General features: G+C 42.0%; 1 protein-coding gene across 2 annotated transcripts in view; it reads right to left on the bottom strand.

Annotated features, from left to right (window-relative positions):
- galntl6 (polypeptide N-acetylgalactosaminyltransferase like 6) overlaps window positions 1–26,866 on the bottom strand; it is a 1,051,879-nt gene that overhangs the window by 5,811 nt on the left and 1,019,202 nt on the right. For both annotated transcript variants that reach the window (XM_052019321.1, XM_052019322.1), the window contains exon 11: window positions 8,136–8,285. In XM_052019321.1, the coding sequence (XP_051875281.1) occupies window positions 8,136–8,285 (150 nt within the window). The remainder of the gene's footprint in view (window positions 1–8,135; window positions 8,286–26,866) is intronic.

Here is a 26,866-nt window from a genome sequence, read left to right as displayed (position 1 = left end):
TGAACTAGATTGAGTATGGATGTCAGATTTTCTTCCTTAAAGGACATCCAATAGTATCATGATTACTGTCACTGAGGCCCAGAATTTTGATTAATTCCAGATTTATGTTTTTACTTGAAGTTAAATTCTCTAGCTGCCACGGTGGGATTTGAACTCACGTGTCTACATCAATTTTCTAGAAATCTGGCTGCTAGTCCAGTAATTTATTTACTACAATGCATGTGTTATAATTGTCTGGCAAGTCTTCCTCATCTGCTTCCATTGCCGTAATCTTGTGATTCAAAGTTTATATCAAATGTTAATTTCAAATCTATCATCCTTGACTCAGGAGTCACCTCATGGGGGGGGGGGAACGTTGAAAGGTATCCCTCCTGATTCTCCCTAAACATTGTGGAATAGCGATTGGCTATAACTCCATGTAAACTTAATATGAGTCATTTTATTCAGCATTCGAATACTAGAGGATGCATTGAAATGAGGGGACAAATTTTTTTTACACAGAGAGTAGTAGGTGCCTGGAACGGGCTGCCAGTGGTAGTGATAGAAGCAGATAAAATAGTGCCATTCTGGAGACTTTTAGATAGATACATGAATATGTAGGGAATGGAGGGATATGGACCATGTGCAGGCAGAATGGATTTGGTTTAATTTGGCATCATGTTCAATGCAGACGTCATTATCCCTGTGCTGTTCTGTTTGATGGTTCTGGGCCTGTACTCGCTGGAGTTTAGAAGGATGAGGTGGGATCTCATTTGAAACCTACCGAGTATTGAAAGGCCTGGATAGAGTGAAAGTGGAGAGAATGTTTCCAGTGGTTGGGAGAGTCTAGGACCAGAGGGCACAGCCTCAGAATAGAAAGATGTCCCTTTAGAACAGAGATGAGGAGGAATTTCTTTAGCCAGAAGGTGGTGAACCTGTGGAATTCATTGCCACAGACGGCTGTGGAGGCCAAGTCATTGGGTATACCTAAAGCAGAGGTTGATAGGTTCTTAATTAGTAAAGGTATCAAAGATTATGGGGAGAGTGCAGGAGAATGGGATTGACAGGGAAAAATAAACCAGCCATGATCGAATGGTGGAGCAGACTTGATGGTCTGAATGGCCTAATTCTGCTGCTATTTCTTATGATCCATGTTCTATGTTATCAATGAAGATTAAATGTGTTAGATGTATATTCAGCTCATGATTTTAAACTTTACTATTGGACTAACTTCCTCAATTTAGGTTTTACTATTTATTGTTTCTCTTTAGAACGTGGGTGAGATTTGCTGTTGTTCTGACAGCTGCATTAAGAGTCAAGGCCATTGCATTGGACCAGTCTTGTGAAAGCTGCTCCTCTGATGAATATTATTCTACCTTTTGGATTGCTGTAAAAAAATCCATTTGCTTTCATGATAATTTTACTGATTCTCGACCACAAATTACTTATTTGATTACATTTATATAGTTGCCATGGTTAAATGTTATGCAGTAAATTCTTCAGTCAGCTCTTAGCTGTAAATATAGATTTCTACTTTACTTACCATTGAATTTTTCCATTTTTTTCTCAGTCGCTTATTATCACTAACCCTATTTTTTCATTCACAAGAAAGTTGCAGGTCGGTTTCTACTTAAAAGTGCAAGCTACCGTTTTTTTTGTGAAATAGCTTCTGAAATGATTTGCTCTATGTTTTACACATGCTTTGAATTGAATCTCTTCATTTATGTCGGAAAACTATTGGGCATAACCATTTAATTTTAGAAATGTTAGGAAAGTTTGTGTTGCATTAAAGAGTGAAGCATTAGCTTGCAATTTTTTTATATATTTATTTTCTGGGAATCTGGGAATTGCTGGCAAGACCTGCATTTATAGCCTATCACTAATTGCCCACAGAGAAGGTGCAGATGACCTACATCTGTGCAACTTTCCAGGCCATTTTGAGAGGACATTTAAGAGTAAAATACATGGGGTGGATCTGGAGTCACATATAAGGCAGATCAGGGGAGGTATGCAGACTTCCTCCCTCGTAGGGCATTTGTGAACCAGGTGACAGTTCAATTCATTATTACTGAAGCAAGTTGTTCCAGATTCCAGATTATTAACTGAATTAAAATTCCACAGCTGCCATGGTGATACTTGAACTCGGGCATATGAAGTGCTAGTCTAGTAATTTAACCGCTGCAACACCACTGTACCCTTGAAGTATAAAAAAAACTGCAGATGCTGGAAATCTGAATCAAACATAGAAAATAACTCGGCAAGTCAGGCAGCATCTGTGTAAAGAGTTACAGTCAATATTTTGGGTCTGTGACCCTCTATCACCATAACCTTACTCATTCTATAAATGCTGCCTGATCTGTTTTGTACTTCCAAAACTTTCTGTAGGTATTATAAATATCTTTGCAATGCACTATTGCACTGATAAGTTTTAGTATTCGGAAATATACTAATAATGTAGACAAAATGTTTTGATTATCTCTAGAATTAGATATATCTTGTTGTGACCTTGCACCTTATTGCACTGCACTTTCTCTGTAGCTGTGACACTTTACCCTGTACTGTTATTGTTTTTACCTGTACTACATCAATGCACTCTGTACTAACTCAATGTAACTGCACTGTGTAATGAATTGACCTGTACGATCGGTTTGTAAGACAAGCTTTTCACTGTATCTCGGTACAAGTGACAATAATAAACCAATACCAATACCAATACCAGCATGGGGCTAACCAGTTGCTTTTAAATAAATGTTTGGTTTATGTACTCTGCATCTTTTTTTATAGAGAGATGGAAGTTGTAGGTAAAGGCCATGTGTTGTTTGGGGCTTGAAGGGTACGGTGGCGATGTAGTTGTTAAATGACTGGACTAGTAACCTGGAGGCCTGGACTAACAATCCAGAGACCTGAGTTCAAGATCCATTCTATAGACTAGAAAAGAACTCAGAAGGCTGAACACTTGGAGTAGAGTAACATCATTCCATCTGCCAGAGTGTTTGGTGAGATTGTTGAATTCCTTCAATTAGCATGTGTAAAAATGGTTACAGTGGATTTTTGTATCTGCAAAAGTACTAGATTATATGTAATGAGTTATAGAAGCATACGGCACAGAAACAGGCCATTTGGCCCATCATGCCTGTACCAGTTCTTTTAAAGAGCTGTTTAACTAGCTGAACAGTCAACTGTTTCATTTCTAGGTAGTTGCAATATGTTAGCAATGCATCTAATGCATTCTCCAGGGTCTCACGTGGGGGTTCTGTGGCATGGTACAACTCCCTCCTCTTGTAATCAATGACATACAATTACATCTTTACTTTCATCTGCTCTGGTTTATCCGAGATAGCCAGCTGAATTTACAAAAATGGAAATAGATAGGTGGTATGATTTAAAAAGTTCAGAATTAATCTATTCTCAGGCCAGTACATGGTGAAACAACTCTCAGGTTATGTTCATATTTCACAGTATGGCGCAGGAACAGGCCCTTCGGCCCAGGATGTCTATGCCAACCACAATGCCATGCACATCTGCCTGCATGTGGTCTATATCTCTCAATTCCTTGCCTGTCCATTTGCCTGTATTAAATGTCTTTTAAGTCTTGTTATCATATCTGCTTCCACCACCACCTCTGGCAGTGAGTACCAGGCACCTATTGCTCTGTGTAAACAAAGAAAAACGCCACGTAAATCTCCTTTAAACTTTCCCCCTCTCACCTTAAACCTATGCCTGTTAGTATTTGACATTTGCACCTGGGCGAAAAAACTCTTGACTATCTACCCTGTCTATGCCTCTCATAATTTTATATCCTTCTATCAGGTTGCCCCTCAGCCTCTGATACTCCAAGTTTGTCCTACCTCTCCTTATAGCTAATACTCTCTTTTCCAGGGAACATCCTGGTGAACCTCTTCTGCACCCTCTCCAAAGAAAATGAAGGCCACTCAGCCCATTGACTTTATGATGACACTCAAAGAGCAATTCCATTCCCCCATTATTTCCCTGTAACCTAATCTCTTGTATATGCCCATTAACAGCTTCTAATTCTCCTGTCACCCACCTACACACTAAGAGCAATTTACAGTGGCCAATTAACCTAACAACCAGCACGTGGAAGAGAAAGTCCTGAAGAAGTATCCTGACCTGAAATGTTGACCGTCTGCTTTTCTCCACTGATGCTGCCTGGCCTGCTGAGTTCCTCCAGCATCATAATGTTTTTCATTAACAACCAGCACATCTTTGGGATGTGGGAGGAAATGTGAACATCCAAGGGAAACCCAAGTGGTTACAGGGAGAATGTGCAAACTCCATCTGTAAATTCGCTGATGACACCACTTTTGTTGGCAGAATCTCAGATGGCGATGAGGAGGCGTACAGCAGTGAGATAGATCGGCTGGTTGAGTGGTGTCGCAACAACAACCTCGCACTCAACGTCAGCAAGACCAAGGAATTGATTGTGGACTTCAGGAAGGGGAAGTCAGGAGAACACACACCAGTCCTCATTAAGGGGTCAGCAGTGGAAAGGGTAAGCAGCTTTAAGTTCCTGGGTGTCAACATCTTGGAGGATCTATCTTGGGCCCAACGCATTGATGCAATCATAAGGAAGGCATGCCAGTGGCTCTACTTCGTTAGAAGTTTGAGGAGATTTGGTATGTCACCAAAGACTCTTCCAGATTTCTATAGATGTACCATGGAGAGCATCCTGACTGGTTGCATCACCGCCTGGTATGGAGGCTCCAATGTGCAGGATCGAAAGAAGCTGCACAGGGTTATAGACTCAGCCAGCTCCATCACGGGCACAACTCTCACCCCCACTGAGGACATTTTCAAGAGGTGGTGCCTCAAGAAGGGGGCATCCATCATTAAGGACCCTCACCACCTGGGACATGCCCTCTTCGAGTTAGTACCATCAGGGATGAGGTACAGGAGCCTGAAGACCCACATTCAACATTTTAGGAACAGCTTCTTCTGAATGGTCCATGAATCCTCTCTCGTTATTCCTCTTTTGCACTCTTTATTTATTTTTTGTAACATAGTAATTTATATGTCTTGCACTGTACTGCTGCTGCAAAACAACAAATTTCACAACGTATGTCAGTGATAATAAACCTGATTCTGATTTTGACTCGACAACACTGGAGGACAGAACTAAACCCAGGCTGCTGGAGCTTTGAGGCAGCTGCACTACTTGCAGTGCCACTGTGCTGCTAATCTTTTTATGTACCCTTTTAACTTTTATTCAGCTTTGGAAAGCATTTGTATTGAATTGCAGTATAATTTAAATTGCACTGTACTAGTTGGGACACACACTTATAACTCAGATGTCGGGTTAACGAGACAGTTGGAGTTTTGCCAGTATTACTAGCTTGCAGAATTACACCATTGTGTCCATGTGCATGATCCATGGGCAATGGCAGGAGGAAACTGTGCATATCCATGAGAAAGGATGATCTACTGTACTGCTTTCACATTAGCTCAGTGCTGACTCATGAGTTGCTCATGACTAGAGACAACACGAAAGTAGGCACTACAGGTTTCCCAAGGGTGGTGGGGAGGAACACCCAATGGAAATGAAAAGGATTAAGTTAAAGCAGATATTGCTTAAGTCACTCTTTAAAGCATTCTTCTTGTCCCTGCTTGCCTAGAGGATATAGTGGTGGTGACGGAAGACGCTGAGTACCTATGCATAAATGCCATTGCTTTCCTTGAGGTGAATGTATCGCCATTGTGCTGTTAATGAAATATTGGTGATATAGTTCCTTATTACCATGGCAACCCATGGTTGGCCAACTTTGATCCAACCCAGTGGCTTGCTAGGAGAATTTAGAGGCCAATTAAGAATTAATCACATTGTTATGGGTCAGGAGTCGTATATAGGCCTGACCTGTTTACTACCCTATCCTTCAAATATTGCTTCAGAAGATAACATGTTGCTTGCCATACCAAAGTGGCAGTGTTAGGAGTTTGAGGAGATTTGGTATGTCACCAAAGGCTTTTACAAATTTCTATATATGTTTGGTTGAGAGCATTCTGACTGGTTGCATCGTAGCCTGGTACGGAGCCTCCAATGATTAGGATCGCAAGAGGCTGCAGAGGGTTATAGACTCAGCCAGCTCCATCATGGGCACAACCCTCCCCAACATCGAGGACATCTTCAGGAGGCAGTGCCTCAAGAAGGCAGCACCCATCATTAAGGACCCTCACCATCTGGGACATGCCCTCTTCTCATTACTACCATCAGGGAAGAAGTACAGGAACCTGAAGATCCAAACTCCATGATTCAGGAACAGCTTCCTCCCCTCCGCCATCAGATTTCCAAACGGTCTATGAACCCATGAACACTACCTCAATATGCCTTTTTTTGCACTATTTATTTATTTTTGTAATTTACAGATTTTTATGTCTTTACACTGTACTGCTGCCACAAGACGACAAATTTCATGTCATACTTCAGTGATAATAAATCTGATTCTGATTCTGAGTGGTCTAAGATACCCCAGTTCCCTCAATGTGCCCTAGCCAGTTGACACAGAGCATCGACTTCAAGTTAAACTATGTATGGGAGACAAAAGAAGAAGATGAGAAAACACTGTCAGTAAACAAAGAAGGGAAACCCAAAATATTCTAAATGCATGTAAAGAGTAAAAGGGAGACACAACATGAAGGCTCTCAACCAACCTAAAATGTTGATTCATTTCCCTTCACAGATGCTGCCTGATCCGCTGAGTTCCTCTAGCAGTTTGGTTTTTGCTCCAGATTCCAGGATCTGCAGTATCTTATGTCTCCAGATGGTAATAGACACACAATTTGGATGGATGCTAGGACAAGATGCTGTTTACATGTCATTGTTGCTCAATAGTTTATGGTGGTAGAGGTTACAGGGATAAAGGGGCCTCTATAACGGTTCTGATTTGTAGAACAAACGTATTTCTATAATTTCCTATCGTGCATTTGATTTACTTTAAAAGTAAATGAATTTATTGCCAACATCCACCACAACCCACCCCCAAAAAGTAAAAATCTTGTTTCACTGTAGTAAACAGGTACAAATACTGGGTTAGTGCATGGTTCCCAGTGGTATGCAAGGCAGTCAGATTTTCTATGGTCATACACCGGGCATATTTTATCCATTTTTCAATGTCAACTAAATTTTGCATTAATTTTAGAACAACATCACAAGACCACTTCATCAGCCAAGAATTTACATTGTCAGAGAAGGAGATATTGAACCTGATGACAAAAGCTCAGAGGAAGAGAGGGATTTTGAGAAGCTTTCAAGAGGAAGAGGTGAGGAGTGGACAGTTTATGGAGGGGATCCCAGAGTTTAGAGCCCAGGTAGCTGAACGTATAGCCATTGTTGGTGGAGGGATGAAAACTGGGGACATGCGAGAAATCAGAATTGCAAAAATATAGAGGACTGGAGAAGGACGCAGAAACTGAGCCAGGAATATGGTTGAGACAGTGATCAGAACTTTAAACTCAAGTCTTTGGTGAACCTGAAACCAGTTTTGATCATGCTGCCCTTTGTCTTGCCAGTATGTTTTTTTAAATATTTTGTACTTAATAGAAACATTTACTGCAGTTTTACTTTGGGAAACTAATATTTGCCTAGAAATTAATTCCTGGTCGGAGGCAGGGTACTGTGCACCGAAACAACTATAACACACATTCAGTGCCACCAACCAGTGGTGAATTTTCAGGACAATGTCATCGCTTCAGTATTTCCTTGGGAATAGGTCCGAAGAGTCGGCCAATATTTGCAATGTATCTAGAACCAGAGAAAGCTTAAAAGCAATTACTTCAAAGGGAAAAACAGATGTATTCAGGTTTGATATCGGGTTTGGATGAATTGAACCTACGGAAGTAAACTAAGAAAAGGATTGTGTGTTTAAGGTTAACAGTGGAAACATTGTCAATAGCACATCACAAACACCTCTAGGCCTCTGCACCTCTCTTCTGCTTTAAGGGGTTCCTTCGAATCTATGTTTGATTGAGTACCTCAGTTCCCTCACTGTCAGATTGTGTTTATAATCACAACCATAAAATATGATTTACTTGTTTGTATTAAAAACACTATTGGAAAGCAAAGCTATTTTTGCTGCAGTGGAAGGTAACAGGGAGTGGTTGTACAACGTCCTCAATCATTGCAGTACAAGGGTGTTACTTGCCTTCCGATAACGCCAGTGCTGGTTGCCCTTCATACCATGGCAGTCATACAGAGTGACAGAGCTGCTGTGGGAGATAGCATCAAAACAAAACTTCCTGGTGTGAAGTGGCTCTCCAGGCCGAATGTCCTCTCGCCAACCAAAGGTGAATATCTGAGGTCAAAGGAGAATATATTAGAACAAAGGCACAATGAGGTTGGGATAATCTGCTCCCAGCATTCCGGCTACTTAGGACATCAAAGATGAAAAGGAAATTAATTCACTTGATGGCCAATGTGTTGGGATATAACTTGTAACAACTTATATTTTTGTAGCACTTTCAGTGTACTGAAACATCTCAAGGCACTTTGCAGGAACTTCATCAAAGAAAATTTGATACCATATCCATGAGATTATTAGGATACACTTTAAAGGGCCTCTTAATAGAGGAAACAGAGATGTTGAAGAGGCGATGTTGAGGGATGGAATTCTAGAGTTTAGGACTCTTATGGTTTGAAAAAGTTGGCCAACAAAATTCAACCAGTTTTTCCTGGTAATTTAGCTTGTAACATTCTGGCTAAATGGGCTAAAACTACACTGCTGCAGAATTCCCAGGGAATGTTGGATGAACAATGATGAGCTCAAAGCCCCATATATTTAAACAGGAATTTCAAGTACCTCAGGACCGCAATTTCCTTACCCAGTGCCCCAGAACATTGGCGATCCTTGTCTGGAAAATCCAGCTGGAGAATCAATCTTTTTATTTCTTTCTTCATGCATCACTTCTAACATTTTGCTACCTTTTGCTATCTGCTTCACTAAGGCAGACCACCAGCATGGTCTTGGCAGCAGACAGTAGACCCCACCCCACTGCACTGCTATTAGCCAACAGTTTTAAGAATCATTTTTCCCCAACTTGCTAGCAGAACAAGCATCATAAGTTGTATCTCAATGAGAGATTCCAGGAAAATCTGCTTGGATTTTGTTGGCCAACTTTTTCAAACCATATTTTACCTTCCAAAGACTTAGCTGCAATGTAAAAGCAGTCAGTGCTCTAATCTTCAGTCCTGCTATTGTGGAAATGGTCATCTTTCTCATTTTTTCACAAACCTGGCTAATTTTTATGTACATGATGGTGAGTTTTCTGCGGTAGAACTGAGATGATCCTTTGTGGCACAACCATTTGCCATTTGTAGGTGGGTCAGGAAACTACCTGCAGGCCCACAGTTAGTAGTGGAGAGTCCCACCAGACACTCGTTGGCATTTACATCAAGTTGTGACCATCCATTGAGAAGGTCCCAGGTATTAACAGCATTGTTGCATCAATAATTCTTTATTCCCCAATGAGACTTAAGGGAGTGAAAGCTATATGTGTATTTGTTAACAATACTTTCCAGTTCAAACATTGTAAACGGTTTGCTAAGTAAACACAATGCCACTGGCTGCAATGTTGGCTCTATGAGCAACTCCAGAAACCTTATCTCGTGGTAGTCTTTCTTTTCACCAGAGGAAACAGTGTTGAACAGCCAAAATGACTTCAATATCATTAAAGGATCTTTCCTAGAGCATTGAACGTAGCACAGTACAGCACTGGAACAGGCCCTTTGGCCCACCATCTCTCTGCAGACCATGATGCCAATTGTAAACTAATCCCATTCACCTGCACATGATCTATATCCCTCCATCTCCTGCCTGTTCATGTGCCTATCTAAGTGCATCTTAAACATTGCTGTCGTATCTGCTTCCACCACCTCTCCTGGCAACGTGTTCCAGACACCTACCACACTCTGTGTAAAAAAAAAGAAAAACTTGCCTCGCTAATCTCCTTTAAACTTTTCCATTAAACTCCATCTGCCATTCCTCTGCCCATATTTCCTACTGATCCTTATCCTGCTGAATCCTTTGACAACCTTCCTCACTATACACAACTCACCAATTTTTGCATTATCTACTAACTTTCTAATCAGCCCACCTACGTTTTTGTCCAAATGATTTCTATACAGCACAAAAACAGCAGAGGTCTCAGCACTGATCGTTGTGGACCACCACTGGTCACAGACCTCCAGTCAGAGTAACACCACTCCACCACTACCCTCTGTCTTCTATGGCCAAGCAAGCTTTGAATCCAATTTACCAAGTCTCCATGGATCCTATGTGCTTTAATCTCCTGCTTCAGCCAACCATGTGGGATCTTGTCTAATGATATCTAATCTTGAGGGCACACCTTCCATTTCACTCTTGCATATCTCCCATTATTATTAAACCAAATGAACAGGCATGCTTTCAACTGTCAAGGCACTAAGCTTGCTAGTGTTTCACTCCACATCCCTTTCCTTCTTTAATAAATTCCTAAAATCCTATCCCTTTTCCCAAATTTTGGTCACCTATCCTGATATTTTTCCCTCAGAAAACATTCCTAAAAAATGTTATGCGATCAAAACCACATCGGTGTTTGGTGGAGATTGCATGTCAATTTCCTGCTGTATTTTCTATTCTACAACATTAACTGTTCTTCAGAAATATTTCATTGCTGTTAGTAGTGCTGTGGGATGCCTTGAAAAGGTGTTAGAAGGTAGAATAAAAATGGCAAGTAATTCTTTTTCTCTCTGTGTGGCTTGGAGGCAAATTTTGCTTCATAATGTTCCTGTGAAGTGCATTTGGACATCATACAGATACACAATTTTGCTGCAATCTGTAAGGGAAGAAGCAGCAGGAAATATCGTTATTGAGAATTTTTTTAGCCTGTATTCAGCAAGTCCAACAAGAGGTTAGCATAAGGGCAGGGGGATCTTGGATTTAGTTTCAGGATGTGAAGCCGGGTAAGTGGAAGGAGAATCAGTGGGAAAGGTTTTTGTGGTGGTGATCATAATTCAGTCAGATTTAGCATTGTTGTGAAAAAAATCAAAGTTAAAATAGGAGTAAATGTTCTACATTGAAGTAAGGCAAGTTTAGTTAGACTGAGAAGTGATTTAGCAGAAGTGGACGAGAACCATGTACTTGAAGGTAAATGGGTCTAGGAACAATTGGAGGCATTTAAAAAGGAGATTAAAGGGGTTCAGGATCAATGTTTTCCCACAAGAAACTGTGTTAAACTCCCATATGATCAGGTTCTTGATGCCGAGGTGAGCTAGGCCAAAATAAGATACACCAAGAGCTTAATAGAGCGGAAAGTCTGGGATAGTTTCGGAAGTGTAGGAGTGAAATCAGTAAAAAAAATTAGACAGCTATAAAATCAAAATTGTCACGTAAAAACAGAAAATACAAAAAAGTTTTATAATGCTTAACTCAGAAGGATAACTGATAACTATAATCAGAAGCATAACTGAGGAAAGAGAAGAGCCTGTTGATAAACTATGTGTGGAGGCAGTGGATGTGGGTGAGGTTCTTAATGAATGATTCGCATCTGTCTTCACTAAAAAGATCTGACACTACTGTTGTATTTAAAACAAACTAATGTGAAACATTGGAAGGGATAAACATTGTAAAAGGGGAAGTGTAAACAGGGTTTATTATCTTTGAAAATGGATATATCGCCAAGCATGGATGAAATATATCCTAGGCTACTAAAAGAAGAAAGGGAGGAAAATGCAGAGGTTCTGACTTCATTTTTCAATCCTCTCTGGCTGCAGGAGTGGTAAAGCATGGAGAACTGCTAATGTGTACCATTATGTTTAAAGGGAGGAAGGGAGAGACCAGGCGATTACATGCCAGTCACGTTAATGTCTGTGGTATGAAAATTACTAATAACCAATCCCAAGAGAAAGAATAAATCTTCATTTGGAAAGGCACAGATTAATCAGGAACAGTCAGCATGATGTTGTTAAAGAAAATGTTTTTGACAAATTTGATTGAATTGTTTGAGGAGATGACAAGGAGAGTCAGTGCAAATCGTGCCTTCGATGTAGCCTACATGATTTTAGCAAGGCTTTTCACAAACCCCCACATGATAGGATGGTCAAAAATATTAGAATCCTTGGAATCTCAGGGAAATTGGAAAATAGGATGCAAAACTAACTCAGCGCCAGGTAACAAATGGTAGTAATTTTGGACTGATAGACCAGTACTTGGTCTCTCCTTTTGGTAATAAGGGTTAATGGTTTAGACTTAAGTGTAGTGGGCAAACTTGCAGATAATATAAAATATGGCCCTGTGGTTGATGGTGAAAAGGAAAGGTTTAGACTGCAGGGAGACGTGGATGGTCTTGACTGTGGACAGAAAAATGGCAAATGGCATTTAATCCAGAGAAGTTTGAGATAATGCATTTGGGAAAGTGCAAAATTTCAAGGGAATGTACAATAAAGAGGAGGAAATTAAACAATGTGGTGGTATAAGGGGACCTTAGATTGCATGTGCGTAGATCCTTAAAAGGTAGCAGGACAGTTTGAAAAGGTGGTTTGAAAAAAAGCATAAGGGTTGCTTTTAATCGTTAGCCAAGGCATAGAATATAAATGCCGAGAGATGAAGCTGGAACTGTATACAACATTAATTACATCATAACTTGAGTATTGTGAACAGTTCTGGTTGCTACATTTTGTGAAGAGCAGGACCCCGCTGGAGTTCATCTTCTCGCCACCTTCCTCGCTGATCACATCCTTCCAGAAGGTTGCACCCCTTACCATCCTGACACCAAAGTCCCCATGGGCGATCAGTGTGTCTCCCTTTGGGATGCAGACCAGAATTTTTTAGGATCTAAGTAGAAGGCCTTCTTGGCTTTGTCTGAAGCTTCAAGGGTTGGGGAGTGTGCGCTGATGATTGTTACATGTTGGTCCTGTCTCAGAGTGAACTGGTGGATTATAAGACATTCACTAATCGCTCAGGATGAATTGCTAAGATACTGGACTGGCGATTCTTGATGGTGAAGATCACTCCATGAAGATGACATTCCTCTTTCAGCTTGCACCTCCGGAAGAAGGTGTACTAGCCATTTCCTGCCAGTCATCTGTCGCTTGGTCAGCAGTGTTGATGACAAAGAATTTTGAGCACCCGAGCTATGATATCAGAGCAACACTCACGCCTGTTGCTATTGGGATCACCAGGGAGGGTCCTGACACTCCAGGTCCCAAACCTCATACTGTGGAATGGAAGTTGGTTGCATGTGGTTTCTTTTAACATGCGGTACCTGTTGCACACTATCCAATAACTGGGCTACATAGAGCAAGGACTTGATCCAGTGGCAGGGAGAACAGGCTCTTCTGCATGGGAATTACTGCTCACACACTAATGGGTGCATGTATAGGCAGTACACTGGCATGTAGATGCACACACGTGTGGGCTCTGGAAAAGGCTCTCTCCAGGTATCCCACCCTCTTCTTCCCCACGTTCCCAACTATGCCCCAGTCACCAGCTCTAGAGCCTGGTCACTCACCTGGCCCCATTTCCGGTCCCTGGCTCCACCCTCAAACCCAACAATGTTCCTGGTCCCTGTTTCCAGGGTCACCACATTATAGGAAAGATGTAATTACACTGGAGATGGCGCAGAGGAAACTTATGAAGATGCTAGGACTGAAAAATTGTGGTTCTGAGGAAAAATTGGATAGGCAAAGGTTGTTTATTTAAGGTAGAAGAGGCTTAGGTGAGACTTAACTGTGTAAGATTATAAGGGGTCTAGTTAGCAGAGGGGTCAATAAACAGGGAGCAGAGATTGAAGGTAATGTAGAACACAGAACAGTACAGCAGAGGAACAGGCCCTTCAGCTCACAGTGTCTGCTCCGAACACAATGCTGAGTCAAAGTAAATCTCTTCTGCCTGTGCATAATCCATATCCCACCATTCCCTGCATGTTCATGCGAGGCGACACTTGCGGGCTGCCCCCCAAATTACTACACAAAAGATGTATTTCACTGTGTGTTTCGATGTACATGTGACTAATAAAGAAATCTTATCTTTTAAACGCCACCATCATGTCTGGTAATTGGTAGAAAAGTTAAAAGGGAGATGAGGAAAACAATATTTCACCCAGAGCTTGAAAAGCCAGAATGGACAGAAATTCTGGTCAAATTTAAAAAGAACTTGGAAAAGTACATGAAGAGCCATGACCCTGGATTGGGCTGGGTAGGTAATTTTCTGGTGGCAATGATGTGGACTGAATGACTTTATCTGAACCCGAAGTATAGAATATTTCCATCCTAATTAGTGTGTGAAAGGTGTGTCCTGGCACTTTGCCACAAACTCCCTCAGTTAGCTTCAGGAGGAAAAGAAATGCCAAAAAAATTCAGCCACAAAATTATAATTTAGGGATAACCTTAAAAATATTCTCGTATTTAAAAAGTCAGCCCTCTCAATTATTATTCTGTAAAATTTATAATATCATTTTTATCACAAACCCAAATGAAGATTCTGAATTTCTGGGAGCAAAGGTGTCAACGATATTGTGAACTGGCTGTTATATTTGGCAACTCTTTTAAAGTTAACACCCAATTCATTACTTAATCAAAATTCCATTCTTAGTTATAGGTCTCATACACCCACACATGAAAACAAAATAGATACACGTATACATATGAAAATGAGGCAAAGTTTATGCAAACCTGTTTTTCCTGTCATAATACATTGCAATAGGTGAGGTGCTGTTATGAATGATCTGTGTAACAAGGATCCTGTAATCAGAAGAAAGCTATTCAGGCCTAGAGTCATTCTACTATTCAATTAAATTGGATTGCCTAGGAGGAGGCTAGTTGAGATTGGTATTGGTTTATTACTGTTACTTGTATCGAGGTACAGTGAAAAACTTGTCTTGCAAACCCTTCGTACAGATCAATTCATTACACAGTGCAGTTATGTTGGGTTAGTACAGAGTGCGTTGAGGTAGTACAGGTAAAAACAATGACAGTACACAGTAAAGTGTCACAGCTACAGATGTAATGCAGTGCAGGTAGACAATAAGGTGCAAGGTCACAACAAGGTAGATTGTGAGGAAAAAGTCTATATGTGGATCCAGGAGTCCGTGTGGGCTGGCAAGAGGTCCACACTCTGCCTCCCCCGGCCAGGGAGGGTCAGAGGTCAGGCCAGCCAACTACCCTTTGACCCTGCTTTGCTGCAGTGGCTGTTATTCAAGAGGGTGGACAAGTTTTCTGCTTAAGCCTCTGCAGCTGGTTCCCTGACCTGCAGCTTATAAACTGGAGCCAGAGCCTGATGCATGGTCAGTGTTTCAGGGCTGAAGGAGAGTGGAGAGGCTCGGGAGGAGGATAAAAAGATAAGGGTTATAATGGTGAGAGTTATAAAATTGTGGCATTGCTTACTTGGGAGCCTCTGTCAGCCATCAAGCACAGGGGTGGTGGTGAAAAGACTCAGGACACAGGTAAACTCAGATTAACAGAGACTAGCACAGTGGGCTGGCCAGGGTGCACTGGAATAGTTGGGTCTGGAGGTAATAAAGATATGGATGTGGGTTTGAGCAGGGAAGCTGTGATACAGTGTCAGGTGATGTGATGACTGGAATAGGTGTGGATGTGCAGTAGGTAGGTCATTTTGAATCAGACGGTTCAATCTCTACCAATTGCCAGGGGGATGGGATCAGCAGCTAGGGATTAGATTGTGGTGGCAATTAGTCATTTCAGTAGTTAGCTTGAGGAAAGTTCCACTTCTCCAATACTGGAAGCATGTAGCCTGACAACTTAGAGGAAGGTGGAAGGTGGAGAGAAGTGGTCCAGAGGTGGAGTTAGTGTGGGCATCCTGTGGGCAGAGTATGATTGAGAAGTAGGAAACCAACATGAATTAGTGCATCATGCGACAACTAGTATTGTGGAAGGGATGAGGGATTTCAGTTATAATGTTAGATTGTGAAAGCTGGCGTTGTTATCCTTGGAGAATTTACAAATTTCTATAGATGTACGGTGGAGAGCATTCTGACTGGTTGCATCACAGCCTGATATGGCGGTTCTAATGCATGGATCTCAAGATGCTGCAGAGGGTTGTAGACTCAGCCAGCTCCATCACAAGCACAACCCTCCCCACTATCGAGGACATCTTCAAGAGGCAGCGCCTCAAGAAGGTGGCATCCATCACTAAGAACCCTCACCATCTTGGATATGCCCTCTTTTCCTTAATACCATCAGGGAGGAGGTACAGGAGCCTGAAGACTCACTATATTGTGGAGGGTCGTGGCTGTTACCTGACAACACTGACCCCATCTGGTCAGATCACAACACTGACCCCATCTGGTTGGAAGACACACCACTGTCAATCAAGGTTTGGCTCCACCCTGCCCCTCAGGGCACACCTGATGATTGGTCGTTTTAAACAACTGTGCACCTGGCACACTTGACCATTAGCCCTTTTGAACTACCTGGGTTGGACCAGCCCCAGCCCTCCAGCACTATAAAGAGTGCCGCATGTGCTTGGTTCTCTCTCTTTGTTGTCTCCGAGGGATGCCGAGGTAAGCTGTGCACTGCTTAAGAGAGAATATCCCTCTAGCATAGAGCCGTGCTTGCACTGAGATCGAGGGATGGCAGGCATTGTATTGTTTCTTCCTTGATTCGTTTGTACCCAGTTTGTTGTGTGTGTGTGTGTGTGTGTGTGTGTGTGTGTGCGTGCACGCACGCATCTCACCCTTGTTGCGATCTCCCCCACATTCGCGGTCACCCGTGTGTGTGTGTGTATGTGTATGTGTGTGTTTGTTCCTGTTTATCCTGTCCTGTGTTTGTCTTCTATAAATTAATCATTCTAACTCCAAAGACTGTGTCCAGAGTCCTTGCCCTTTGAGACCTTTTGAACTTGTCTTACAACACTCACACTCAATGATTCAGGAACAGCTTCTTCCCCTCTGCCATCATATTTCTGAATGGTCCATGAACCCAAGAACACTACTTCATTATTCCTTTTTTGCACTATTTATTTATTTTTGTAGTTTATGATAATTTTATGTTTTTGCACCGTACTGCTGCTGCAAAACAACAAATTCTGTGTCATATATCAATGATAATAAATCTGATTCTGATTTGGAAAAGAAGGTTGGGGGAGACTTGATAGAGGTGTACAAGAGCATGATTGGTTCAAATATGGTAAATAAAAGCAAACTGCTCCCATTAGTGGATGCAACACACAAAGCGCTGGAGGAACTCAGCAGGTCAGGCAGTTTCTATGGAGGAAATGGACAGTCGATATTTTGGGTCGTGACCCTTCATCTGGACAGTCCAGATGAAGGATTTTGACCCGAAATGTCGACTGTCCACTTCTCTCCAGAGATGCTGCCTGACCCACTGAGTTCCTCCAATGCTTTGTGTGTTGCTCCAGATTTCCAGCATCTGCAGTCTCTTGTGTCCCCATAAGAGGATGGTTTAAGTAGACGCATCTAAAATTTTGGCTGAAAGATGCTAGGGGGATGCAAGGAAAATCTTGTTTTTAACTCAGTTATGATCTGGAATTAACTCCCGTAGGGGTGGTGGCCACAGAATTGGTACTTTCGGAAAGCAATGCGATAGGCAAGTGAGACAGAATCATTTGCATGAACAGAGGGCGGAACAGGGGTTTGGGCGGCTGTAGGATTGCTAAACTAGCATTAGGCATAGACTTAAAAGGCCAAATAGCTACTTCTGTGCTGTAACAGTTCTACAGTTGTTTCTTCACATTACTTACCAACATTGACACCATGGGTTTTTGATACATGCATTGAAGTGTGAAATTGATTGTGAGGATTTGCAAGAATGCATAGTGGGCAACGCGACTTTGAATAGCTCCCTTCCGTGCACTGTACGCTCCAATGCGTGAATCGCACTGGGCAAGCAAAAATGATGTCAACCAAAGCATAAAGCACATTAGGTGGCACTGGATACATAACCTGAAATGTTTTAGGGACTTGGTCAGCAAGGCAGGCCCTAATGGAAGGAACCTGTTCTTTAAAACAAAGAACTTGCCTACACTGTTGAGGAATCTTATTCCATGGCTTGAAGAAGAGGAAGGGACCTCTCCCTATTGCCCTGCCTAATCTTTATCTTTCTGCCAACATCACCAAAGCAGGCGATCTGGTCATTAACCCGCTGTGCGCAAATTGTCCACTGCATTTCCCATATTACAACAGTGACTGCACATGAGTAAGTAACTCATCAGCGACTGAGTTAATGAAACAGTGGACTTGGCTGTAATGCAACAAAAGACCAGGTTTCTCAGCTTGTTGCAGGAGAGTTGTTTCACGTTCCTTTTTGGGAGGAGTGGAGCAGACTGCTCTAATTCTCTCCTGATGATCCCTCCGGCCAGCATGAGGTTCACCTAACCATCGGAGATGTCGGATATCCCCTCTCATGTTTGTCCCAGCTCAGCAGCTCACCTCCAAGCTGCCGCTCCACTTCCAGGGGTGGCTCTCATGGTTGTTACGGCATGGAAGGAGGCCACTCAGCCCATCCAGCTTATGCCAAGTAGAGCAATACTATCAGTCTTGTTCTTGCCTCAGAGTCCTGCCTGTCACTCTGCCTTTTTAAGGTACCACTCCTACAGGCAGATCATCACCACCACCAGAATAAACAGATTCTTCCTCGCAACCATTTTATAGGCCATCCCTGGGTTAAGAACTCCTGACTTACAGATGCCCCTACAAACAATTGAGCTCCCATTATATTATTCAATTCAAAAGTCCGAAATATGTATTCGTTCTTATGAATGGCAGAACTAGTTTCCTCTCTCTCCCCACTTTTAATAATTGTTCTTTCTTGTCAGTTTTATGTCCCTTTGATTCCATTCATTACAATACTGTGGAGATTTGGTTACCATATCGAGTGAATTTTGTGTATTTTCCAAAATTGACTTCAGGACATCTGTAAAAATGGGACCGTTTGTTACCCCGGGAATGGCCTGTATATATTTTTAAGTCCCTCTATTTAACATTTAAATCCATTGCAACCTTGCATATCTTTATCAAATCTTCCCTTTGCCCAGGAGAACAACCCCTGACTTGCCATTTCTAACCTCTGTTTGAGGATTGTTTCTTTAAGGCAAGACATGGTGCGGGTGAGGTTGCAAATTGCCCTTGACTTCCAAAATTATGCACAGTTAATGAATAATGTGCTAAAGATTGGCAACTCATGCTGCATATCGCCTGATGCCTGAGATCATCATTGGCATGCGTGTCTGCTATAACTTCCGCCAGTTCTTTCAGTACCCTGGGATGCATCCCATCAGGACCAGGGTACTTGTCTGCCTTTAGGCCCACTAGTTTGCTCATCACTACCTCTTTAGTGACAGCTATTATATCGAGGTCCTCACCTCCCATCGCATCCATAACATCTCTCTTGTGCATGTTAGATGTGTCCTCCACCGTGAAGACCAGCATAAAAGAGTTGTTCAAGGTCTCGACCATTTTCACATTACCCAATATTAATTTCCCCTTCTCACCTTCCAAGGGACCTATGTTCACTTTAGTGGCCCTTTTCTGCTTTATATAATTATAAAGTTTTAATATCTGTTTTTATATTTTGTGCTAGTTTACTTTCATAATTTATCTTCCATTTCCTTATTGCTTGCTTAGTGGTTCTTTGTTGCTTTTTAAAGTTTTCCCAATCTTCCAGTTTCTCACTGCTCTTGGTGACTTTGTATGCATGAGCTTTAGCTTGATGCCTTTTTAATTTCCTTAGTTATCCAAGGCTGGCTCTCCCCACCCTTACTGTCCTTGCTTTTAACTGGAATATACTTTTGTTGAGCATCGTGAAAAATCTCCTTGAAAGTCTTCCATTGTTCCTCAACTGTCCCACCATGCAGCCTGTGTTTCCAGTCTACGCGAGCCAACTCCTCCCTCATCCCATCGTAGTCTCCCTTTATTAGGCATAATACACTGCTTTTAGATTGAACTATTGCACTCCCCATTTGTATGAGAAATTCAATCATACTGTGATCACTCTTTCCAAGAGGATCCCTAACTACAAGATAGTTAATTTTACCTGTCTCATTGCACAAGACCAGATCCAAGATAGCATTTTCCCTTGTAGGTTCACTAACATGCTGCTCAAGAAAGCCATCATGGATGCATTCTGTGAAGTCCTCCTCAAGAATGCCTCAACCAACTTGATTCTCCCAATCTACGTGGAAGTTAAAGACCCCCATGACAATTGCTGTTCCATTCTTCTATGCATCAAATATTTCTTGGTTTATTGCCTGTGCCACTGTAATGTTATTATTCGGTGGCCTATAGACAACTCCCACCAGTGATTTTTTTCCCTTTAGAATTCCTAACCTTTACCCAGATGGACTCAACATTTTGCTCCTTTGATCTCATATCATCTCTCACTATCACCCTGATCTCATTCTGCTACACCACCTCCCTTATCTTCCTGCCTATCCTTACGCATTACCTGATACCCTTGGATATTTAATTCCCACTCATCTCCACCCCGCAACCGTCTATGTAAATTTGTACTGATTTGTGCCATGAGTTCACTGACCTTGTTTCTAATACTACAGGCATTCAGATAAAATGCCCTTACACTCATTGTCCTTTTAGAATCTCATAATCTTTGTGTCCTTTGCACTTCACTTTTCTGCACATTTCAATGACATCCTTACCTAAAAGTAGATTCTCAGTCTAAGTTTTCTGTGGACCCCCAGCCTCAGGGATGAGAGTTCCAGATTTTCACATTATGTTCCTTGAAGCCTACAGATAATTAGTGAGCCCATGATCCTGTGCTAATGCAAATTTGTAGAAAGCAGACTCTAACATTGCTCAGTTGCAACCTTTGGAGTTTGTAGATTGTGAGGTCAAGTTCCAAAAACTCGAGCAAAATATCTAGCTTGACATTCCAATATAATACTGAGGGAGTTCTCCAATACTGGAGGTGCTACTTCTTAAATGAGACATTGAACTGAGGCCCTTCCTGCTTCTCAGGTGAATGTAAACATATCCCATCTGATATCTTAAATAAGACCAAAGGTGTTCTCCCTTATGCTCTGTCCAAACTTTATGCCTCTATCGACTGCACTAAAACAGATCATCTGGACATTAGCTTGCAAATTGGCTGCTGCATTTCCCATATTACAGCAATGACAGCACCTCATTAGCCATAAGATGTTTTATAAACACTAAGCTCATAAGAGGTGCTATATAAATGCAACTATTCCTTTCTGTTTGGTTTTCCGGCCTATGTTTCATTAGGCATTAGTAAGAAAAAATATCTTGCTTTATCAAATCATTTAGAATTATACAGGTCGTCCCTGGGTTCCATTTTTTACAGATCAAATCATTTAGAATTATACAGGTCGTCCCTGGGTTCCATTTTTTACAGATGTCCATGAGTCGATTTTGTCAATAAGTCAGAAAATAAACCAAAGTCACTTGATATGGTAACCACAAATCCACAGTATTATAATGAATGGCATCGAAGGCATATGACTGATAAGGACAATTACTAAAAGTGGAGAGAGAGGAAACTAGTTCTGCCATTCATAGGAACAAACCTACAGTATGTATGTTTGTTGGACTTTTGAATTTAATATTATGGGAGCTCGTTCCCATAATTAGGAGTGTCCATAAGTCAGGCATTCGTAACCTGGTAACAGCCTGTAGTATCAGAAAGCACGAAAGAGCTATTCCTCTCATTGGACCAACCAATCTCATTGAAACATCTATGCAATTAGTTCCATTTCCCCACATGGGTAGTACAGCTCCAGTGACCCAGCTTCATTTCTGACCTCTGGTGCTGTCTGTGTGGAGTTCGCATGTTCTCTCTGTGTGGATGTGTTTCTGCCCGCATCCCAAACACATGCGGGCTGGTGGGTTAATAAGCTATGGTAAATGATCCCTGGTGTAACTGGATGGTAGGAGATTTGGAGGGGAGTTGATGGGAATGCAAGGCAAATAAAATTGCATTTCTTTGTGGCCAAAAGGCCCATTTCTGCACTCTATGTGTCTATGACTCAATCACCATATCCCTGCAATTTTTATTCCCTTCAAGTATTATGCATTTCTTTTAGTTTCCATTATGTTTTCATGATCTATGTACCAGAACAAAAACAATGCTCAATTTGCTTTTGGCTGCTTTGCCAATTGCCTTAAGTACAGAGAAAATAATGCTGATAAGATTAAATATAAGTCCACTAGATACAGACCTGCCTCCTGGGGCAATTTTATCTTGCCGTAAAGAAAGGAATGCTCCATTCCTACAATGCTTTCAGCAACCTCAGAGTGTACAGGTGAATAAGGATAACTCAAGCCCAGGTGTCAATGGGAAATACAGAATTCTCATCCTGCAATGCCTTGCATCATGATGTCTATAGCCATTTATATTGGCTAAGGCCACTGGTAGGTTCCACTGGCCCTCTTTGGGATCTTTTACATCCGGCTGAGAGGTCAGTTTGATCATCAGTTTACACCTTCAACAACTCTCCATTACTGTCCTGGATTGGCAGGACAGATTTTTGGACAAATCTCTCATGAAACTTTGGCACCCTCTGCCCAAGAGTCATAGAGTCATACAGCAGGGAAACAGGTCATTTGGCCCACTATGTTCATGCCAACCCATCCGTATTAATCCCATTTACCAGGCACTTGGCCAGTAGCCTTCAATGCCAAGTGTTCATCTAGACATTTCTTAAATGCTGTTAGCAACGCTGCTTCCACCACTCACTCTCGTGAGTTATGGAAGCTGGGTCATCCACTAGGGTCAAGGCTGAGAAAGATTCTGGACAACAGGGAAATCAAAACTGGGAAGGAAAGTTTCAAAGAAAGACTGTGGGGAAAAGTGGAGCTGAGGCCAAGTTTAGCTCTGCCGTGATCTTATTGAAAGGCAGGACAGGGGTTTGGAGACATTTGGCCTCTCCTGCTCCTATTTCCTATGTTCTTATGTGGGCCATGAGCACACACCTGGCCAGGTGGAGTACGAGGAACGACATCTCATACATTTTTTTATGTAATAGGAGGAGGCCGTTTGGCCCATTGAGTCTCCAGAGAATTCCCAGCTATCCCATTCCCCTACAACTGGATTACCACCTGAGCCTGAAGGATGGACGTGAGAAAGAGGGGTTTCCTTTCATGAGTCATGAGGCTAGGAAGGAGAGGACTATTGGGAATTGGACACAACGTTCAGCTGAAATGATGAACAAGATTAAGGAAGAGGTTAAATAGTAAGGCAAGGTTGGAGAAACGTTGGCACATTCTGAAAGAATGAAAGATAATAAGAATAAGGCTTTGCGGTCAGAGTACAGATGTCATAAAGATAACATCAATACACTAGTAACAGAAGTGACTATTAGAAAGAGTAATAAAAGTAATTTTGTATTCATTGCCTCTTTATCTTTAACATTATCTCTGCATTTGCTGGCATAGCACTGAGCCGGGAGATTAATACCCAAAAATGTAATAGTCAAAAAGTGCAAAACAACAATACCAGGTCCAATGAGAGCAGGGACAATGAACCAAAATATGGTTCATACATGAATTGCAAAAAAAAAGCAAGGCTTTGATAAAGTGAATGAGGAGAAACTGTTTACAGTGGAGGAGGGTTGGTAACCAGAGGTCATAAAGATCTGGGGGAAAGGAGGAAGATCTTTTTAAATTAGTGACTAATTCTGATCTGGAAGGCATTCCCTGAATATCAAGTGGAAGCAGAGCAAATGATTTTCAAAAGGGAATTTGATAAGGAAATATTTACAAAGGCTACAGAGAAAGAAGAATGGAGATGGAATAATTAAATAATTATGAGAACTTGTGAATGGTCTTTCTTTGGATTGTATGACTATGTGATTCCAGAACAAAGTTGATGACATAAATTGAGATGAAAGCATAAGATACATGTGCCTGGAAACAGTGCAATTCAAGAACTGTGCAACATTTTCACCCAGAGGGTGGTTTGAACATGGAACGAGCTGCCCGAGGAAGTGGTTGAGGTAGGTACATTAACAACATTTAAAAGACATTCGGACAGGTACACGGATGGCAAAGGTCTAGAAGGATGTGGGCCAAATGTGGGCAAATGGAACTAACTTTGATGGGCATCTTGGTCAGCATGGACTAGTTGGGCCAAAGGGCACAACCCTCCCCCACCATTGAGGACCTCTTCAAGAAGCAGGGCCTCGAGAAGGTGGCATCCATCACAATAGACCCTCACCATCTAGGACATACCCTCTTCTCATTACTACTATCAAGGAGGAGGTACAGGAGCCTGAAGACCCACAGTCAACGATTCAGGAACAGCTTCTTCCCTGCCGCCAGCAGATTTCTGACCGGTCCATGAATACTACCTTGTTATTCCTTCTTTTTGCTCTATTTATTTATTTTTGTAATTTACAGTAAGTTTATGCCTTTGCACTGTACTGCTGCCGCAAAACAACAAATTTCACATCACTTGTGTTAGTGATAATAAATCTGATTCTGATTCTGTTTCCAGGTTCAATGCCTCTAAGAGTCTAAGAAGCACAACACCCTCCTGGATAAAGCAGCACGCTTGATTCGCACCACATAAACCACCCAAACCATTTGTTCCTGGCGTATAGTGGTTGCAGTGTACACCATCTACAAAATGCACTGCAGCTTGTGCTACTCTGACAGCACCTCACAAACCTGCCGCCTCCACCACCAAAGGCTTTAAGTGCATGGGAATGCCACCGCCTGCATATTCCCCTCCAGGTCACACACCATCCTGGCTTGGCAATACTTTGCCAGTCCTTAATGATCGCTTATTCAAAATCCTGGACCCTCCCTCCCCAAAACACCGTGGGAGCACCTTCACCAGAAGGACTGCAGGGGTTCAAGAATGCAGCTCACCACCATCTTCTCCAGAGGCAATAGATGGTGGCCTTGCCCAGATCCCAGAAAGTAAACACTTATTAATGAAAGAACCATCCTGATGTACAAAAGCCTGAAAGCATGTACCACTAGACTCGAGGACAGCTTCTATCCCGTTGTTATAAGACTATTGAACGGTTAAAGTACGATAAGATGGACTTTTGACCTCACATTCTACCTTGTTAGGATCTTGCACCATATCATCTACCTGCCCTGCACTTTGTAGCTGTTACACTTTATTCTGCATTCTGTTATTGTTTTACCTTGTACTTCCTCAATGCACTGTTGTAGTGAATTGATCTGTATGAACAGTATGCAAGACAAGTTTTTCACCTTGCCTCGGTACACGTGACAATAATAAACCAATTCCAATTGCAACAACACTGTAGCCATTACAGAGACATGACTACATTTTCAGAAGTATTGTGGGCAAAATATTCCACTCAGGATCAGTTTCAGCTGCTTGTAACACCCAAGATCACTTTCCATGTATCAGTTCAATTCATCCTTGCTACGTTTTCTCTGGGGTTATATTAACCCATCCCGTGGATAATTGAATCAGGAAAAATCAATTCAAAATAGTACAATGCATTTTTCTTAGCTGTTCAGTGAAGACTTTATGAAAATAAAAGTTGGTGGGCAGGCACGGTAGTGTAGTGGTTAGCGTAATGCTTTACAGCGCCAGTGACATGGGTTCAAATCCGGCCATTGTCTGTAAGGAGTTTGTACGTTCTCCTCGTGTCTGAGTAGGTTTCCTCCAGGTGCTCCGGTTTCCTCCCACATTTCAAAGACGTATGGGTTAGGAAGTTGTGGGTATGCTATGTTGGCGCTGGAAGCGTGGCAACACTTGTGGGCTGTCCCCAGAACACTATGCAAAAAGATGTATTTCACTGTGTGTTTTGATGTATATGTGACTAATAAAGAAATCTTATAAAACTTATCTTATAAATATTACTTTAAAATTCAAATTCCTGGCAGCTTTTATGGTTTCTTTATTACCAGGATGTTCAAATATTTGCCATAGGTGGGTTTGGCTCAGCAGGGTGAGAGCTGGTTCGACTGAGGTCCCAATCAGGCGAAGAATCTCCTTGCTACCATCCGCAGGAAATAGCATGTACTGCAGCCACATTCTAGCACTGGATATAATTTCAGTTCAGCTCATTTTGCATCCTCGGTTTTTTTGCTTTGCAGGCATTGGAGAATAATTACATATGCAAAAAGAAAGTTGTGAAGCACTTTTTGAGACATCCAATTTTATATTTTGTAACTCAGTCACAGAGTCATAGTCAGAGAGCCATACAGCATGGAAACAGGCCCTTTGGCCCAACTGGTCCATGCGGACCAAGATTCCCAACTAGGCTAGTCCCATCTGCCTGCATTTGGCCCATATATACCTAAACCTTTCCTATCAATTTACCTGTCCAAGTACCTTTTAAATATTGTTAATGTACCTGCCTCAACCACTTCCTCTAGCAGCTCATTCCATATACTTTTTTAAAAATTTTATTTTCAGCATGGTAACAGGCCCTTCGGCCCAACGAGTCCATGCCGCCCATTTTAAACCCCCAAATTAACCTACCCGTACATCTTTAGAATGTGGGAGGAAACTGGAGAACCCGGAGGAAACCCACGCAGACACAGGAGAACGCACAAACTCCTTACAGACAGCGATGGGAATCGAACCCCAACCCTGGGAAAAAGACTGTGCGCATTCACCCTATCTGTGCCCCCCATGGTTTTGTACACCTCTATAAGATCACCCCTCATTTTCCTACACTCTAATGAATGAAGTCCCAACCTGCCCAACCTCTCTCTATAAGTCAGTCCTTTATGTCCTGGCAACATCCTCATAAATCTCCTTTGCAGTCTTTCCAGCTTAATGGCATCTTTCTTACAGCAGGGTGAGCAGAACTGAACACAATTCACTGGACACAAGTCTGTCAGGATGTTCTTATTAAGGCTGAACAGATACCGTGTAAAGCCCAGAGGAATGACCTTTGTTGTTGCTCCCTGTGTTTCAACATTCTGAACTACATGCAGACCTAGATGGCTGGGA

Source organism: Pristis pectinata, chromosome 7, assembly GCF_009764475.1.
Source record: "Pristis pectinata isolate sPriPec2 chromosome 7, sPriPec2.1.pri, whole genome shotgun sequence".
Lineage (NCBI taxonomy): Eukaryota > Metazoa > Chordata > Chondrichthyes > Rhinopristiformes > Pristidae > Pristis > Pristis pectinata.
This window is presented reverse-complemented; position numbering and strand designations above follow the sequence as displayed.